General features: G+C 41.6%; 2 protein-coding genes across 4 annotated transcripts in view; one reads left to right on the top strand and one right to left on the bottom strand.

Annotated features, from left to right (window-relative positions):
- The window catches only part of DOCK2 (dedicator of cytokinesis 2), a 397,545-nt gene that overhangs the window by 200,009 nt on the left and 179,517 nt on the right, over positions 1–18,019 (top strand). The window lies entirely within an intron of this gene.
- Positions 1–18,019, bottom strand: part of INSYN2B (inhibitory synaptic factor family member 2B) — a 175,995-nt gene that overhangs the window by 70,707 nt on the left and 87,269 nt on the right. For all 3 annotated transcript variants that reach the window (XR_012001189.1, XM_026007361.2, XM_026007364.2), the window contains exons 2-3: positions 8,429–10,648; positions 7,245–7,319 (exon numbers count right to left, since the gene is read on the bottom strand). Coding sequence is in view for 2 of the 3 variants with exons in the window: in XM_026007361.2 (XP_025863146.2) it covers positions 7,245–7,319; positions 8,429–9,774 (1,421 nt within the window). In the remaining variant the exon portion in view is untranslated. The remainder of the gene's footprint in view (positions 1–7,244; positions 7,320–8,428; positions 10,649–18,019) is intronic.

Below are 18,019 nucleotides of genomic sequence, written 5' to 3'. Positions count from 1 at the left end.
TATTCAGATCAGACCTTTCCAAGGAGCTTGCTATAATTAAGACTCCTATCCTTTATCTCATCCCTTGCTCCAGCAGGCTTGGGGTGAAGGCCAGCAGCCAGTATTCAGATACCCAGGAGACTCACCAGAGGATAGTTCCTAGCATTTGGGCTCTTAGCTTGGGAGCAGAATTGGGCTTTAATTGGTCTTAACCTTAATTGGAGGAGGAATGTCAGCAGGGATTGCCATTCTATTCCTGATCTCAGATGAGGCCTGAGGAGCTGGGAGTTGTGGCAGGAAGGAGTGACTACAAATGAATCCTCTAAGTAATGCATAATGCGAGCATGGACCCCAAAGTGGACTGACAGAGACTCACTTTCTCTTCTCATTGGAAATAGGCCTCAAAAATTACACTTACTATATGAGCAAGCCCCCTGACCTCCTCTTCCTTTCATGTTGCATCCAATCTCACATGCACCCCCTAGTTAAGTCTGTATATGATGGTGTAACCCTTTAATTAGTAGAAAGGTAAATCATCTTTCCAATGATGCATTTAAAACAAAAACTAATTGCTGGGCTATTTTATAAGCAAGAATTTTCTTTTCATGGACATGTAGGCTGTTTGTCACAAAAGTTTCTCATAAATCAATTGCCACCTCTTCCTTTCAAGACCCTGATTCTGGGGCACCTGAGTGGCTCAGTCAGTTAAGCATCTACATTCAACTCAGATCATGATCCCAGATCCTAGGATCAAGCCCTGCATTGGGCTCCCTCCTCAATAGGCAGCCTGCTTCTTCCTCTCTACCACTGTGCTCTCTCATGCATGTTCTCTCTCTGTCTCAAATAAATAAATAAAGTCTTAAAAAATACCCTGATTTTACCTAGTTGAATGTTTCTTAAGCTTTATTCAGATCAGACCTTTCCAAGGAGCTTGCTATAATTAAGACTCCTATCCTTCATCCCACCCCTTGCTCCAGCAGGTTTGGGGTGAAGGCCAGCAGCCAGTATTCAGATACCCAGGAGACTCTCATGCAGGTGGTCCTTGATTAACCTTTGAGAACATTATTTAAGGCCTACATCTAAAACACAAACCCTCATGATGCCCTTGGCTGAGGGGAACTTGGCCACATAACATTCTGCTGACATCCCATAAACAGGTCTGGCCTCTGAAGGCAGCATGCTGTAGAATCTAACTAGCCGGCCCTAGAACTGAGTCCCAATCTTGTCATTGCCACTTACTAGCTTCAGAGTAACTCTGCATGTGTTCTCACTCTTTCAGTCCTAATTGTCTAATCTGAGTATTATGCAAGTGCTTGAGCCTCAGTTACCTCATCTGCAAAATAGAAGTATTTGTATCTGTCTCACATGATTATTAGGATTAAATGTGAGAACAAAAGGTGTTTATAGTGACCAAGTATCTATAATAGGCACTCTTATTGATTCCCAACAGATCTCTGCCTTCAGCTAGCTGTCATAGAAGTCATCCAAAAAAGTAAAAAAAAACTGACCTCCAATTAGATGTCAACAGTTTATGAATCATAAAAAATTAATCTGATTGTATTATTATTGCTACTGCAACAAATGATCACAAATTTAGTGGTTTAAAACACAAATGGTACTTGTAGAGCCCTGGAGATCGGAAGTCCTCCAGAACTGTAAATCCAGTGTCAGCAGAGCAGTGTTCCTTCTAGAGGCTCTGTGAGAGAGTCTGCTCTTTGCTTTTTCTACCTTTTAGAAGCTGTCCACATGCTTTCCTTGTGATTACCTCTCTTGAACCTCTGCTTCTGTTGTCACATCTCATTCTCTGATTCTGCATCTCCTGCCTCTCTCTTCCCTTTATGGAGATCCTCATGATTAAATTGGGCCAACATAGACAATCATGGCTGCTCATCTCATCCCTAGATCCTTAACCACATGTGCAAAGTCTGTTTTTCCATGTTAGGTAACATTCACCTATCCAGGAATTAGAATATGAACATCTTACAGGGCCATTATTCTAGTCACCACACTGGGTTTTGATATTTTACCAAGAAAGACTGCGGGTCTAATGTCTTAAACCCCTCTCCCAAAGAGATCATTGGAGTAGTTCAGATACCACAGAGGGGAGATATTTAAGCATGAAGGGACTTTGTGGTTTGCCGCAAATCAAACTTTGCCTTTCCAACCACAGCTGGTACAGAGATACTGGGCAATAATTTTGGATGGCCATGATGAATGAGGATCCCAATGTCCTGTGAAATTGCAACAGGCTCTCTGAGTCATCAAAGGAAGATTTGATTAGGTTCCATTTTGTCGAGAGTATATAGCATTCCAGGTATTTGAAAATTGACAATTTCTGTATTACATTCAGTTGTTGTTTGTTTCTATTCAAAAATATCTACTGAGGACCTGCTGCATAGAAACCTTCCAATAAGAAATTTGATTAGTTAAGACCCTCCACTTCCCCACCTAAGGGCAGGGACACACACAAATAGTAACAATGGCATTTGGGCAATCTAAATAACTGTCTCAAACCCACCACTGCTTTTTATCCTTGCTCCAGTCAATGTAGCCATTTTCTTTATTGACAAGTATCTACTGAGCACCAACTACATACTAGATATTGGCCCACAACTTTGAGATATTAGCCATTTGCTGAAGGAAAGAAACTCATCAACACTACACTATAATGTAATAGGATAAATGGTATAGCAGAGGAACATGCATGCCATAGGGTTCCTCCACAGGAAGGATTGATTGTAAGGTTATCCAGAGGAACTGGCTTTTAAGCTGCAAGAGGAAATTTCCAGACAAGGCAGGGCAGAAAAGGCAACCAAAGAAATGAGGGAACTTATGCAAAGGCACCAAGGTATGATAGAACACACAGTATTTGTAACTGAATTCTCTGTGGCTTGGGAGAAATATGAGACCCAGAAGGTAAGAAGGTTAGGATCACATTCAAAGGGCCCTGAAAAATTAGCTAAATGCAGCACAGGAACCAGGACAAAATTGTTTAGCAGGAGAGTGACATGTTAAGATTTTACTTTTTGGGCATTTTAGCAGTCTAAGATTGCTAAATTTGGAAGGATTACCTGGGACCTATGGCAGATAAATGAGGTAGCATTCAAGTGACAAATAATGAGGGCCTTGACTGACCAGAGGGGCTAAAGCTAAGGAGATGGATTTAGCAAGTAGGATTAGCAGCCAGTCTGATGGATACTGTGAAGGAGAAGAGCGAGGCAGTGGGGACTAAGGTTTACGAAGTCATGGTTAATGGCTTTGAGCAAATTAGAACTAATAGGAAGATAGTTCATTTCATGGGAGAAAATAAGCAGTGTGTTTTGATAAATGGTGAATTTTAAGTGGCTTTGAGATATCAACATGGAAATATTTACAGGTAAGCACAGAGGGGAAGAGAGCAATCTCATGAAAAAGGTAGGGGAGGATGGTGTCACAGAAATAAAATTAAAAGCCATGAGTGCAGTGGAAGCCATGAGAAGAGGCTGAGGCTGAGAAGAGAAGGCAGGAAAGAGCTGTCCTGGTAGACTCCCCCACACACAACGGCTCTTTTGCTGCTCTCTCCTCTCTAGAACATTTCAAACCTTCCATGGCCAACCTCACCCTTCACCCATTTAAAATGGTAAGTTTCCAGCTTGCTTTTTGTTTCCATTTCTGAAGCAACATGCTTAGATAGGAGAAAGATTTCCTATTCTTTTCCCTAAAACATCTGAGGCATTTTACAACTTAAGCCAAGCAGATTTTTTCAGGGATCTACATCCAGAAAATAAATGCATGATTGGTGTAGCCAAAGACCTCCAAAAAGGCTTTTATTTTTTTAGACTGACTGCGAAGACAAAGTACTGGAAAAGCAGAGAATAGATGAGGGATGGAGGAGGGATGTGGCATGGAGGGACCCCTGCCTCTGAGAAGAGAAAAGGGAGCTTATTCCTTAGTGCAGCGTTTCCCAAACTTCATCCTTCATTTATCACCTTCCAGGCCTTTGTGAAACTCCCCACACCATCTGCACATTTACTTAATTTTTCTAAGTCAATTCACTTTTAAACTTGAACATTTATACAAAACAGTTAATATCACTTTTGAAAGTGGAGACCTGCATTACTTATGATGAATATATAGAAGGACGAGTTTTCAAAGTTAAAAACTTCAGTAAAAAATTTAAAATGATTACCCTCTGGCTGGATACTGTTGCTTGCCTATGGCTATGAATCTGAGAGCTGCTCTCTTCTGGCAAAGAAGTGTGATAAGCAAGCATTATAAAGGCTTTGAAGATATTCTAGTACCAAACTCAGATTTCCCCTGCTGGATAATCAGAAGGATTGAAATAAATTTGAAAAAAAGACAGCCTTCTCACCAGGTAATTCAATGTTACTTATGTTGGTACCACAGGTGGCATTCACCCAATCCTTTGAGTAACTTGTCCTAGGATTAACACTAAGGAGAGTGATTGGGGACTAAACAGCCTGCAACCAGCTTAAGGCATAGAGGCAATTCCCACATTTTTCCCTTAGTACCTATGGTAGTCACAATTCCAAGGAGTCTATCCTCCCTGCTGTATGGAACCCCTGAGAGCTATGCATGGGATCTGTAGGCGTTAGTGTTGTTCCCCTTGGCGAGGTAGGATCTGTCAGAATGATTCATGGTAAAAAGAAAGCCATGGAGGCATGGGGTTGGGGCACCCAGAAGGCTATTCTTGGAGGCAGGACAATGAGTTGGATAGAACCAATGACCTCACATGTCTTGATGGAAACAAGTATAGCCTTTGGCTGATGGAACCATTTGGAAAACCTTATGTGTTGCTAACTTAGCAGCAACATTTCCATAGAAGAAGACCCGACAGGCAACCCATCAGGTGTCCAGGCACTTTATGTACAGTGATGTGCCCTGGGCCCATCCATCATCAGGGAGAGAGACTGCCACTTAACAAGGCCTGAGGATGAGTATTTCACATCGCTTATTCATCAGTTTGTAAGATCTGATTTTCCAGGACACAACACAAGGTTTGAAGTTATTTGAAATGTTAAAAAAAAAAAATGACAACTCTCATCTTCCCACTGTTACTCTGACAGGGATGTTGTTCTGATCTCTTTGCTTTCATCAAATTAATTGCCTGTTCCTTCACAATGGCTTAGATGCAAGGCTGTAGATACTGTCTGGGAGAGCAGTCTGGCTTTGAATGGTAATAAGGGATAGGAGTATACAACTGCTGTTCTTGGAAAATTGGAAAGGGATGTGTGTGTGTGAAGGCTTGCTAACCAGTGCAGGGGTGTAACTTAATTTAGAATGTTTGCTTGGGATGTTTGAAGTACGTACTAGAAAAATGCAAACATTCTCAGACTTGTTGGAAGGTCATAGTTTAGCCAAATATTGCCACTTTTAATTCAGCATAAAACGTCAGAACGTCAGGACCAAAAGGGACCATAGGAGTCATCTAATGAAAGGCCCTCTTTTTTCAGACGAGGAAACTCAGAGGCGAGAAATGATTTGCTCAAGACCAGGCTATGAAACTCACAGTAGATTGGGAAATAACCACTTGTCCTTTTCACTTACAGAGCTTAATTAAAAAGTCATCTTAAGATAGTACAAAATACATCATTCACTGCTGAAAAAAAAAGATTATCCAAAACTTAAATGTAGGTTCATTAAAAACAATTCTTCTTGTTTATGATGAATAGATTTTGTCTTCCCTAAATGTCTTGGTCCTCCCACTGATTAGGAAATTTGCTTAAGATAGGAGATATATAGGGACGCCTGGGTGGCTCAGTGGTTGAGCATCTGCCTTCAGCCCAGGGTCCTGGGATCAAGTCCCACATTGGGCTCCCTGCATGGAACCTGCTTCTCCCTCTGCCTATGTCTCTGCCTCTCTCTCTCTCTCTCTGTGTGTGTGTGTGTGTCTTATGAATAAGTAAATAAAATTTAAATAAAATGTAGGAGATATATATATTTTAAAAAAGATAGTAAAAAGTTAAGCAGTTGATGAGACTGCCTATTTACACTTTCTGATACCATAAGCCTTTTCCAGGGCTCCCTTTTTTGAGGGGATATTTTACACTGAGATAAAGGGCATTTCCTGTGAGTAGTCCTGAAACTTGTGTTATTTGATAAAAATGCGTGATCCTGTAACTCCTAAGCATAAGGAGGGACCTCCTGACTTCTGTTTCCAGCACCCCTCTGTCCTCAAACCCCCTTGTTAGGACAAAACCCCAGGATTCTGCTAGAGAGACAGAGAGGTTCTAAACAGAAGACACAGGCAACACAATTGGGCTTCAATTTGCTCAGGCTCTCACTGCCTTTCTCCTCCAAGATGGAAAAGTAATAGAGAAGGCTCAACTGTATACTTATGTCAGACAAAATTAGATGCCATCAACTGAAATGACTGCTTTTGGCTACTTTTCTACATTGCCACCAAAAGTGGACTTCCAGCTAAGGGGACATCGATCTTTCTAGTAATAACAGTAATAACCCTTGGATTTGTACAGAGGTTTGCAGTTATAAAAGGCATTCACCTATATGAGCTAATTTGCTCCTCATAGTGAGGAATAGGAATAATTGTCCCCACTCCACAGATGAGGCAACTGAGCCTCAAGTGGTTGAGCAGGGCTCAACTTGGGGATTTTGACTTTAAGTTTAGCGCACTTACCACTATATGATTTTTTTCCCATTTACCACTTATAAAAATCTACTTTATGGTAGCAACCTTACCCTCTGCTAGAAGGAAATTATGTACTTAGTAGTGAACACAAAGTGCTTAGTACAGTTCTTGACACATAACACGTGCTTGACAGGTAATAGCTACTGCTGAGGAAGAGGCAGTGTGGTGGAATAATTGAGATCACAGGGCTTGGGATCAGAAAGATCTGGATTTGAGTCCTGAGTCTGACCCCTCCTGCTCTCTGAAAATGTTTAATGCAAGCTGGGTCACATAGCTTAGCTTCCCCAAAGACACTGACACCTGCCTCACAAGATGTAACTGTGAAATAAGATATAAATATGCACACGGAGCTTAGCGTGGTGCCCATACTTACTGAGCAGTAAGTTTAGGGCGATTAACAGGATTTGCTCATAGACCTTATTGTAAGGAAAGAAAGCAATGTCTGCCTTGGAACCAGATGTTAATATTTCCGAGTTAAACACCTTTTTTTTTTTTTTTTAAGTTTCAGGTATTCAAAGGCTTCCTGTCCTTGCCTCTCTCTTGACTTTCTGTGTCTAAGAGAGTTTACAAGGGTGTTCTGTGGCCCCCACAGCAGGCCTTGGTTGTGGCCAGGTACCTGTATATGATGCACGCCGTGTTCTGGCAGGTACTGCAATTGTTGAGATCTTGGCCAGTTCGATAAAAGTTGCGCCTGCAAGATAGAGCATTTGCTGGATGAATCTAGGCAAACCCCATGGGATGCACACATTCTAGCAACTGGTTTCCTATAGCATAGCATTACTGATAAGAAATCAGTAGCAATGCTCTAGAGTTGCATGACAAGTAAAGAAAGAAAAGACCCATGATCACAGGACCTCACATTTCTAGAGGGCTTTATAAATGTTTAACTGTTTTTATATCTGAGGTTTTCTTCATGCTGACAACAAGCTGGTGAGATGAGTCAGTTACTCTTATCCCCACGAATAGCTAGGGAAACTGAGGGACTTTGCAAATAGAAGGGAGATTATTAAAACTCCTGACCATTTTGTTCAGCGCATTTCTCAGTATCACCACAGTGCTTTTCTCTTATAAGGCAATGTTGGGTCTGATTCATGTCAGCAAATGCCAGTTAATTACTTCTTCCTTCTCCTACCCTTTTGTTGATTAGCTTTAGCCATTCCTTCTTCCTAGTCTTTAGGGGGCACTTTTCAAAGGACAAACATTCCACACCTAAATAGATCACTGCCTTCTCCTCCTCAGACTGGTGCTGAGTCACCCAGGAAAGCATTTTGTGACTTTTTCTCTTTGCAGAATTGTGATCTCATTTCAGTTCCTTACTTAGCCGATCAGTGATGGAATGGCTGAATCCATCAAAGTGGTCAGTGGAGGGGAAGGTCAACAGTAACCTCAAGTCCTTTGTAACAAACACACAAATAACTAAAATCCTGTGCAAATACAGCAACTTGCTAGAAGGATGGAGTAGGGGGGAAGTACCTGTGTGCTATTATTCTCTGCCATCATTTATTAACTGGCCCCCTCTCCTTATAAAAATAACTTTTGGCCCTATTGTTTCACCACCACCCTTTCTCCAGTCTATTGATATCTGGACACAAAAACAAATGGCAATGGAAATCCAAAGCCTAGAAATGGATGAAATCTATTCAGGACAAAGGGACACCATTGGTTATGATTTGGGGAAACCACAGAGCCTAAAAGACTTCGGAGACATTTTATTAACAGGAACCAGTGCTCTCTCTCTTTGCCCCTGTCCTGGCAAATGACTTAACCCAGTAGTTTTCAATGTAAAAAAATTCACCTTACCCTTCTGTGAGAGCTCGAGCTTTCTCCAAGTCTTGAATTACATTCAAAAGGACTTTAATTTTCTCTTGGTTCGAGTGCAGAGATTCCTCCACGGATTGCAGCCTGCCTTGGAGATCACAGAGTTCTCCCTGTGCCAGGTGAATTGGATTAATCCCACCAGTGTCTCTGTGGCTCCGAAGTTTGGTCTCCCTCCTTGGAAGAGGAGATGGGAGGTGACTGCTTCCAGAATAATTTTGAAACTCCATGGTGTCTGACTGGGAGGGATTCTTTGCCATCTGCTCCTGACACATGGGGGCAGAAATTGACATGCTGTTAGTTTTGAGTGACAGCAGATCTTGATGATTGTTACTCGATGACGAACAGTCTGGAGCCCCTCCAGAATGGGCTGGCTGGCTGTGGGAGTCTGGTGAGAGGGAGCTGTGAGTCCGTGGAGGTGATGGAATACATGTTTCCTTTGACCGAGATGACAGTGGGCCAAGGTCTTTGTCATCAGAGTTGTCTTTGGGCAAAAGCAATTCGGGTTTAAGTTTCCCTGTGCCTGGCATGTGGTTGTCATCGCTGGTGGCATTTATGCAGGAAAGGGATCTTTCTGAATCTGATAGTGGCCCTGTTCTCTCATCACTTGGACACACATCAACCAAAGGATGTACAGAGTTGCTTATGTCACCTGACCTGTCTAGAGTGAAAGTAGACTTTCTAGCTGCCCAGGTAGGACTGTGGTAAATATCATCTGGGACCTGAATGGCAGCAGTTGCTTTCTCTGAGGCCCTCCAAGTCCCTGCTTCCAAGCATATGCTAATAGGCCCATTGCTTTGCACCTTGGACATTCTAGGAGGAAATGGGTGGGCCACTTTGACCCTTTGAGGCCCATCCTCGAGATGCTGAGCCAACCTTAAGTAGGCAAGGTCTGAGGATACAATGTCCTGTTCGGAGAGGTTGCCGTTGACCTGGATGGCACTTTGGGATACTGTTGGCATTTCTACCAGGGACTTGCTGGCTGTGAGTCTCTTCCTTTTGAAAACTGGGAAATGCTTCCTGAGACTGGGGGAGGTTTGGATCGCAATGTTCCGAAAGCCCCCTGCCTTCTGGGACCTGGGGAAGGAGAGTGAGTAGGTGGGGAGGTGATGGTGTCTGGAGGCCTGAGTCTTGCCCATCACAGCTGGGTCCTCAGAAGCTTGGACGTCAACCTCAGCTAGGCCAGGTGGAGTCTTACTGGTCCCATCTTCCTTGAACCGTACCTGCTGCGATTTGCTCCTGCGATGGTGAGGTTGCTTCACAAACTCCACTGACTCTAGGCTGTTACGCTTTAGAAGCACAGGCCGCACTTTCATATTTTGCTGGGCCATTGAGCCTCAGTTGGAAGGATTGGGACCATACACTTCTCTGGGGCACATTTCCTTAGGTCTTTAGAGCAGCATCTAAAGATGGTGACTCAGACACGGAGATCTGCCAGCCAAGATGAAGTGGTCCTCTCCTTTGTGTATGGGAAGCTCTGTTGGCCATTCCTAGCCCGTAGATTCTCCTTGGGAGCAGTCCGTAATGCTTCCCCTGTAGTTAAAATATTATTTCATCAAGGTGATAATTGCCGCTTAGATAAACAATGAGTTAGGCTAATCATTGAACATCTGATCTACCAAGAGAGCTGGTGGGCTGTTTATCAAGAGAGGCTGGCAGGTGGTTCTGATCCTGGAAGAAACTTGCTGTCTTGAACAAAAAGACAACAAAAGTACCATTTAGGGGATAGCGCCAGACTCCCAGTGTGTGAATTCCAAAAAAAACCTGCTACGTTTGGAACATACAGCTTCGTTTCCCAGAGCATCAATTTCTACTGTAAAACTGTAGGAAACTTAAACACATCTTCTTTCCACAGCATGTAAACAGACAGGGAAATCAATGGCCAGGGGGCTGGCTTCTTTGATGATACATGATGCCCCTAAGAGAACATACCCATTTGTGTCAATCACAAGTTCCTCCTTTGGGACCATTGCTTTCTTTCATGCTGTTTCCCTGTCTGTCACAAAACTCAGTGGGGTGTAACCAGGACAGGATTGAGGCATCCAAAGGCATTCAGAGGGTCTCTGTTGGGGTGTCTTGGCTGAAGGTCATGTAGGCAAAGTGAGCCACGCCTATGGCCTTTGGAAATTTGAATGAGAACTGAGTTCACTTGGCCCAGGGGCAGGGATCTGACACCTGGGAGTCCTGCTAGCAAGTGAGGAGTATCTGAAAGGGAAGAGAGAATGGTTGCAACTGAGAATGCAGTTTGGACCTGGGTTTCTCTACAAATACCAGCACCCTGGTCAAGTGCTTTAGAGTGGCTGTTCTAGGAGTAAGTCAGGCGCATTGCCCTTCTTTCCATTCTCCTAGTGAGCCAGCCACCTGTGGTCACAAGACCTTAGAACAAAACGTCTGTCTGCCTGGACCATTTCTTCCTCCCACTCCCAGGCATCACTCAGAGAACTATTATTCATCTTTGACATCCCAGCTTATATGCCACTTCCTCAGGGAACATTTCCAAGGACTCATCCCTCATATACGCCTGTGCTAGACCACAGCAGGACCCCTGCTCTATACCTTCTTGGCACATCTTTCATAACACAAACTGCAGCTGTCCTGAAAGAATCATTTGTGTCTGCATGTATTGTGTGTTTTCCTCCACTAACCTGTAGGCTCCAGGATGGCAGGGGCTGGAACTTTTTTTTTTTTTTACCTGAGTATTTCCAGCCTCTAGGCTCACTTTAGATATATAATGAGCATTTGTTGAGAGAATAGATAGCTAAATAAAAGGCAGATCCCTTGGAAGCAAGGGAGGCCTGGGCATGGTGTAGAGGTCCTAGGGCATCCTACTAGCATAATAGGTTTGGTGAGTTCCCTCTGCTTTGGCTGTAACATTTACTTAAGGACAAGATTTTCCACTAATGTCTTCATTTTTCAATTACTTTCCAGGAGATAAGTGTGCTTAAAATTATCCATAAAAGGTGTACCTTTTAGTAAAAGCAGTTACCATTTATTGAAGGCTTACTTTTACCTTACTGAGGCCTTACATGCGTTAATCGTAACAGCTCACGTTTACTAAGTGCTCATTAATGGGCCAGGTGCTGTTCTAGGCATTTCCTAAGCTGTAACTCACTCATTCCCTACCCTAAAGAGGTGAACACTATCGTTATCCCTGTTTTACAGCTGAAGCTGAGGCCCAGAAAGGTTAAGTAACTTTCCCAAGGAGACACAACTAATGATAGAGCCAGTGTCTGAACTGACACAGTCTGTGCTCTTAACCTCTACAACCCACTGCCTTTCCAACATTGCATTATCTCACTAATCCTTACAACACATCTATGAATATTGAAATCCCTATTGGACTGATGAGGAAACTGAGATTCAGAGACGTTAAATACTCAGTGAAGGAGCTATGAACCCAAGAGCCTGTGTTCTTCCCCACGACGTTTTGACTTTGTCCCCTTGGGACCTGCCCACTCTGTGGGGCAGGTTATATCAGTGCTCTGAGAACAGACTTTGAAGACCTGTACAGGTCTGGAGAGGTGCAGGGGACTGTCCCCGGGACTTGCCATGGCAAAAGAAAAACCTGTTTTCTCTAAGTCCAGTGATTCGCACAGCATCAGATGAGGCAAGTTTGAAAGCCACCTGGGTTGACCAAAGGATTTTAAAGGAAAATAAAAGTGCTAAGTATTTGGATTATCTTGGAGAGAGTATTATGTCTGTGGTGTCGGCCAGGAGTTATTAGAAATGCCCATGGCAGATTCGGCTTTCTTAGCTCCCAGCTACCTTGAGAAAGGCTCATAACTAAGCCTATGAGGCTGGGGCAGTTGAGTGGCAGGTCTGAAAGGGAATAGGATCCATCTGTAATGCTTATGAGTTATCAAGTTGTCATGAAGCCCTACAATTACTCCTCACATTCTGGATGTATGTTAGTCCTGAGTTGAGATCCCTGTCCCTTCCTGGCTACGGGTTTTGGGGTAATACTTATCCTCTCTGAGCCTCATCTTTTTTTCATCTGTAAAATGCAGGTGATGCTCATAGCATAGATGCTCACAGATACATGAGTTTGATGGGAGAAGTCAAGTGAGATATTTATGCAAATCTCTGATATTTGTACAAAGCTCAGCATACAGTAAGTGGTCAGTATGGGTTTGTTATTGCTCTTAATACTGTCATCCTCATCTGCAGCCAGATTCCCTTGTGGATTCTGGAACCTTTTCCAAGGTGGGTAGAGCCACTCTTGGGACAGAGAATGGACAGAGTTTGGGGTAACCATCTCACATTTGCCTCACCTGTCTGGAAAGCAGGGCTGGCTTCTAAGAGCTGCAACAACCCATAGCTCTCTAGGGAGATAGCCCTGCTCGTGATGGGTTCATGACAATCCTGAACACTCTACCTTTACAACCAGTTTCATGTTTCAATTGACTACAGCATTTTTAGGTCTGGAAAAATCCAGTAGTCCATACCCTCATTCTATAACTAAGTCCTCTCTGCATCATCCTCTGCATGCAGCAAGTAAGCCTACCTGATTACCTGTAGTAACAAGGAGCTCACTACTTAATCTCATAGTTGATAATAATTATTGTTATTAATGGTAGCAAATACATATTTAAAATTTACTATAACCATGCACTGTGTTAGCACTTGATATTTAATCCTTAAAATGGCCTTCTAAATATGATCCCTCATATACACCTGTGCTAGACCAGCTCATATATTTAATGTTTGTGCTACAGAGCCTCGATATTTGTATGTCTACTTTTGTGGATTTCTTTGCTTAATTGTCCACTACCTCTTCTGTCTCCTTAACTATTCATTAATGCTTTTCTGGATAACTTAACTCACTTAGGCTACAATTGTCTAAAGCTGGTTTTCAAAACAGCTAGTGTTTAGTGAACATTGATTATGTGCCAGGCATCGTGCAGGTGTTTTTCTTTTACTTTAGTCCTTAATCCTTTATGACAATCATAGAGGCAGGTGCTACCTGTCCCCCATTTTATAAATGAGGACACTGAGGCACATGAGGTTAGGTAATTTGCCATGTTACTCACCTGGTAAATGATAGTGCTGATATTTGAACCCAAGGACTGAGCCTGGAGCACCAGTTCCTAACCACTGGCATTTCCTGCCTTCTCCAGAACTGGGGAAGGACTGATCTTCTTGTGTAAGGCTGTCAGGCAGGTTTCAAAATCCTTCCACATTTTCCTTCTGAAATTTGGCCATTATTCTGGTTTAGCCCTGCTTTTTCTACAGAAAATTTATGTAACCTTGAGATGTTTATTTTTGATCTTTAAAAACAGTTGGTTTTCCATTTTTAAAGATTCAAATAATGTAGATAATCAAAAAAGGAAGAAAAAACATCACCTGAAATCCTATGACCCAGACAGAACCACTCTGCACCACCAGTTTGGTAAAGTTCATTGTAGGCAACTTGATGGTAACATCTGCACATTCATTGCATACATATTGCGTACATATTGCATATACCTGCAGGTTTACAGAAAGCTTTTTTTTTTTTTTTAGGTAAGCTAATAGGACTGTGTTGTCCAGTTATCTGGTTAACCATGACCTATTTAAGTAGTATTTTTTGTGACTATTTAACATTTAGGTTGTTTCAAAATAGTTCATTTTAATTAATGTTGTAAATAACATTTTTAAAGTATGTGAACCTTGGATTTTTTTCTGTGGAATAAATTCCTAGAACAAGAATTAGAGGGTCAAAGTGCCCATAGATTTTACACTTTAGTGATATTACCACTTTTCTTTCCAGAAAGTTCTATTAGCATGCAATCTTACCATTACTGCATCAGAAGTCCTTTTTACTAAAGCCTCTTTATCACTGTGTTTGGTCAATTTCAGATGATTTTTTTTTTTTTGTCATTTCCAATAAAATAGGAAAGAATTGTATCTCGCTATTCTCATTATGGAATTTATTTAAGATTGGGCATTTTTCCATATGTTTATTGGTTTATACTATATTTGGAATGAAAAGTTGAAAGTGACAATTTGAATAATCAAGTCAAAGTAGAAACTATTGTGTCCTAGACATAACCTAGGAAGCTTAGCAAATATAAAAATCTCCACTTTAAAAAAAATGGATAGTTAAATTCCAATTCTTCTGCCTCCAATGCTCATCATGATCTTTGTACTGATATGTCCTAGAGAATACACCTGGCTAAAGGGAATGACCCTCTTTAGGCCTCAGGTCTCACAGGCTCCCAGCTGACCATTAATTGATAGGGAGTTCTCTGGCCTTCGGTGGTTAGGGCTTAATTAATATCTTGTCCAGAGTCCAGAATCACTCCCCAGAGATAATTGTAGTAGTCTGGTGCACACCTAATGGCTAGGAATTGCTGCTCATCTTTACAACACTATATTCTTGATTATTGACTTATTGAACACATACTGTTTATGTTCCAGCCATGCCTTTGGCCTATGTTGGATAGTTATCATGAAATAAATGTCCATCTAGTAGTATAGAAACATTTAGTATTACCTCTGTAGACCAGATACTTTAGACTTTCTCTAGAGTAGACACCTAGTCCTCTTCTCTATCATATAATTAGAGTACAGTAAAGGGTTGAGTACCTAGGCTTTAGCTGATGATTGAGTTGGGCTAGATCTTCCATTTTCTAACTTAACCCGGAATAAGTGACATGGCCTTTGTTAAACCACACAGAATTGTTGTGAGGATTAAATGAGATTATTTATATAAAATGGTCAGCACAGGCAATGTTAGCTCATCAGATACTTCCTAACTAGAGCCCATGGGATACATGTCAGTGGGTGTTAGCTTACTGACTTTTCCTTGGGAGAGTAAGCTATAGGTAAATATACAGGAGAAAATGTACAATGAGGAAATGTAGCATTCCCAGGAATCCTGCCCATCTCCTTGCCACCTCCATGCTTTCTGTACCACTTTGGCATTGCAGTTGTCTCCCTGTGCAGTGATTATCTGCTGACCCTCAGCTTCCCCAACTAGACTGCAGACTCCTTGAGAGCAGAAGGTGGTCATAGTCCACTTTGAACCCCTGATGCTTACCTCCAACTTAACAGAACATGCTATTACTTCTTGTCAAAACAATGAACATAATCCCATTTACATAATTTGCCTTAGCTTCTATGGCATGGAATTGTTGTCATGGAATAAATGTTTGTGCAACTAATTAATCAAGAGCAAATTGATTAATTCACTTACAAATTGCTTTCCTTTTTAATGATATATTATCAATGATATATCATGAGTAGGTCTCTGGGACAAATGAACTGTCTGTCCTTTAGTGTACTATATTTTCTCTATTTATGACTCAGATTGAATTTGGTTAAACTTTATTGAGAACACATTATGACCTGGGGGCTATGACAAACATTGTTGAGATTATAAAAAAAAAAGTAATGCTTGATCCCCATTGGAGCACTAAGGTGGTACCTGATAATGCCATCTCATATGGAATGAGTCCCTTGGAAGTACAAAATGGTGTACAGAGCTGGGGATGACTTGGAGGAAGATTTTTGGTTCCTTTTATATATATTCAAATCCTGCTTCAAATGTCAAAGGACTTTACATTTTAAATAGGGTTTGACTTTATCCTGTAGGCCGGGAGTCAGCAGTATTTTTTGTTGTGTTTGTTTTACTTTTTTTTCTCCAAAAGGCCAGATAGTAAATGTTTTCAGCTTTCCTGGCTGTACAATCTCTGTTGCAACTGTTCATTTCTGCCATTATGGCAGGAAAGCAGTCAGAGACAATACGCCCACAATGGCTGTGACTATATTCCAGTAAAACTTCATTTATAAAATAGGCAATGGAACAGATTTGGCCTGAGGGGCGGGGCATAGTTTGCCAACCCCTCCTTTAGGCAACAGAGAGTCATTGGTGGTTTTTGAGCAGGAGGTGCTTGATTACATTTTTGTTTTTCAGAAAAGGCTCTAGTTGCTGACATGTTGCCATCTCCCTTCGCCTCCTGTACTTAGAGTCAGTAATAATAACCCTTACTATTTATATCACACTTTACCACTTACAAAGCATTTTCAAATCCCATGTAATCCCTACTAGGAAGGCTTGGAAGCATTACCCTTGTTTTAAAGAAAAGGAATCAGTTCCAGAAGAATTAGATGGCTTGTTCTAAGTCACAGAGGTGGAACTGGAACCCCTCTCCCTTGATGCCAGCTTGGGGCTCTAGTGGAGAGCCCCAGGCTCCCTCCTCCCACTCCATTTGGCTGGCCAGGTATCTAGTTTATGTGTTGGTTATTTTCCCCCAGCTAAAGGGTACATTCATAAAAGGAAGGAATATGTCTTATACTTCTTTTATATTCTGCAAAGTATGAGGCACAGTGCCAAGTTTTTTTGGGAGATACTTCAAAAATAATTATTGATCACTCACCACTAGATCTTGTGGTTCTTCAGATCAAAGTTTAGATTCCCTTCCATTTAAATTTAGTTAACTGCTTGGCCAGATCTATTAAAGCATTACTGCATACCCATCTGAGATTAAAGAGTTAATGTTTGTGGTCCAAGCCATTGTTTGTCTCTCCAATTAAAAATTACCCCAGCAACCTTCTCAATAAGGAACAGAGAGCTGGTAATTTTTTTGGGTCTCTCTGAGTCTACACTTTCCCCAAATGGTCAAGAAAACAAAGGGAATTGGCTTTCTTTTTGCCTTCTGGGATTACTAAATATAGGTGTCCTTGAGGGCAGAATTAGACACCAAAAGGGGAGGTTAAGATCAAAACTCATATATTTGGAGTCTAGAAAGGTATTGGATATGTAGTGATCATGAAATCTTTTTCTCAAAGTTCTGGCCTTTTCTCAAAGTTCAATGTGCCACATTTGACCTTTTCTCACAATTTCTGCTATCTATACCTGCATCTCCATCGTCTATCATTTGTACCACCAAAGAGAGGTCTCCATTTTTGCCCCCTTTACCATCCATCTGCCACACAGCAGCCAATGATTTTTATAAAATTTAATCAAATCACATCAGAGCCTTCTTTGAAACTCCCCAAAAACATTGTACTGAATTTAGAATAAGGTCCAAACTTTACAAAATCTGCAAGAACCTACATTACCTGGTTCTGCCTACCTTCCTGACTCCACCTCTTATCATACCACTTTTACCTTTACTTTCAACCTGGATCCCCCAGTCCTGTACAAGAAGGATTCATTTTCATCCTCTGGTTTTTGCTCTGGCTAGCTATTGTGTCTGGACTAGGCTTCTCTCAGATCTTTCCAAGGCTGGTCTCTCACTGATGATGCCTCAGCTCCAAGAATGTCCCCTCTGGGAAGCCGTCCCTAATCTCTTCTCCATCCTCCATGTCCTCTGTGGCCAGTGTCCTATTTTATTAGCTTCTTTATTTATTTGTTGATTGTCTGTCTTTGTCCCTATTTATTGAGAACCCCAATAAGCATTTGTTGAGTGAATGAACAAATAGGTTCTTATTATTAACTTCAAGGAATCATTCAACCTCAGAAATAGATCAAAGAACTTTAAAACTTTAGACCTTGGGGACCATATCATTTGAATGGTTTTTGGATCTCCTTTAGTGGTGAAATCATGTTTCTCCTAAGTCCAAGCTTAAGATCAATCCTGATATTTGAGA

The sequence above is a fragment of the Vulpes vulpes genome, chromosome 4 (assembly GCF_048418805.1).
Source record: "Vulpes vulpes isolate BD-2025 chromosome 4, VulVul3, whole genome shotgun sequence".
NCBI lineage: Eukaryota > Metazoa > Chordata > Mammalia > Carnivora > Canidae > Vulpes > Vulpes vulpes.
This window is presented reverse-complemented; position numbering and strand designations above follow the sequence as displayed.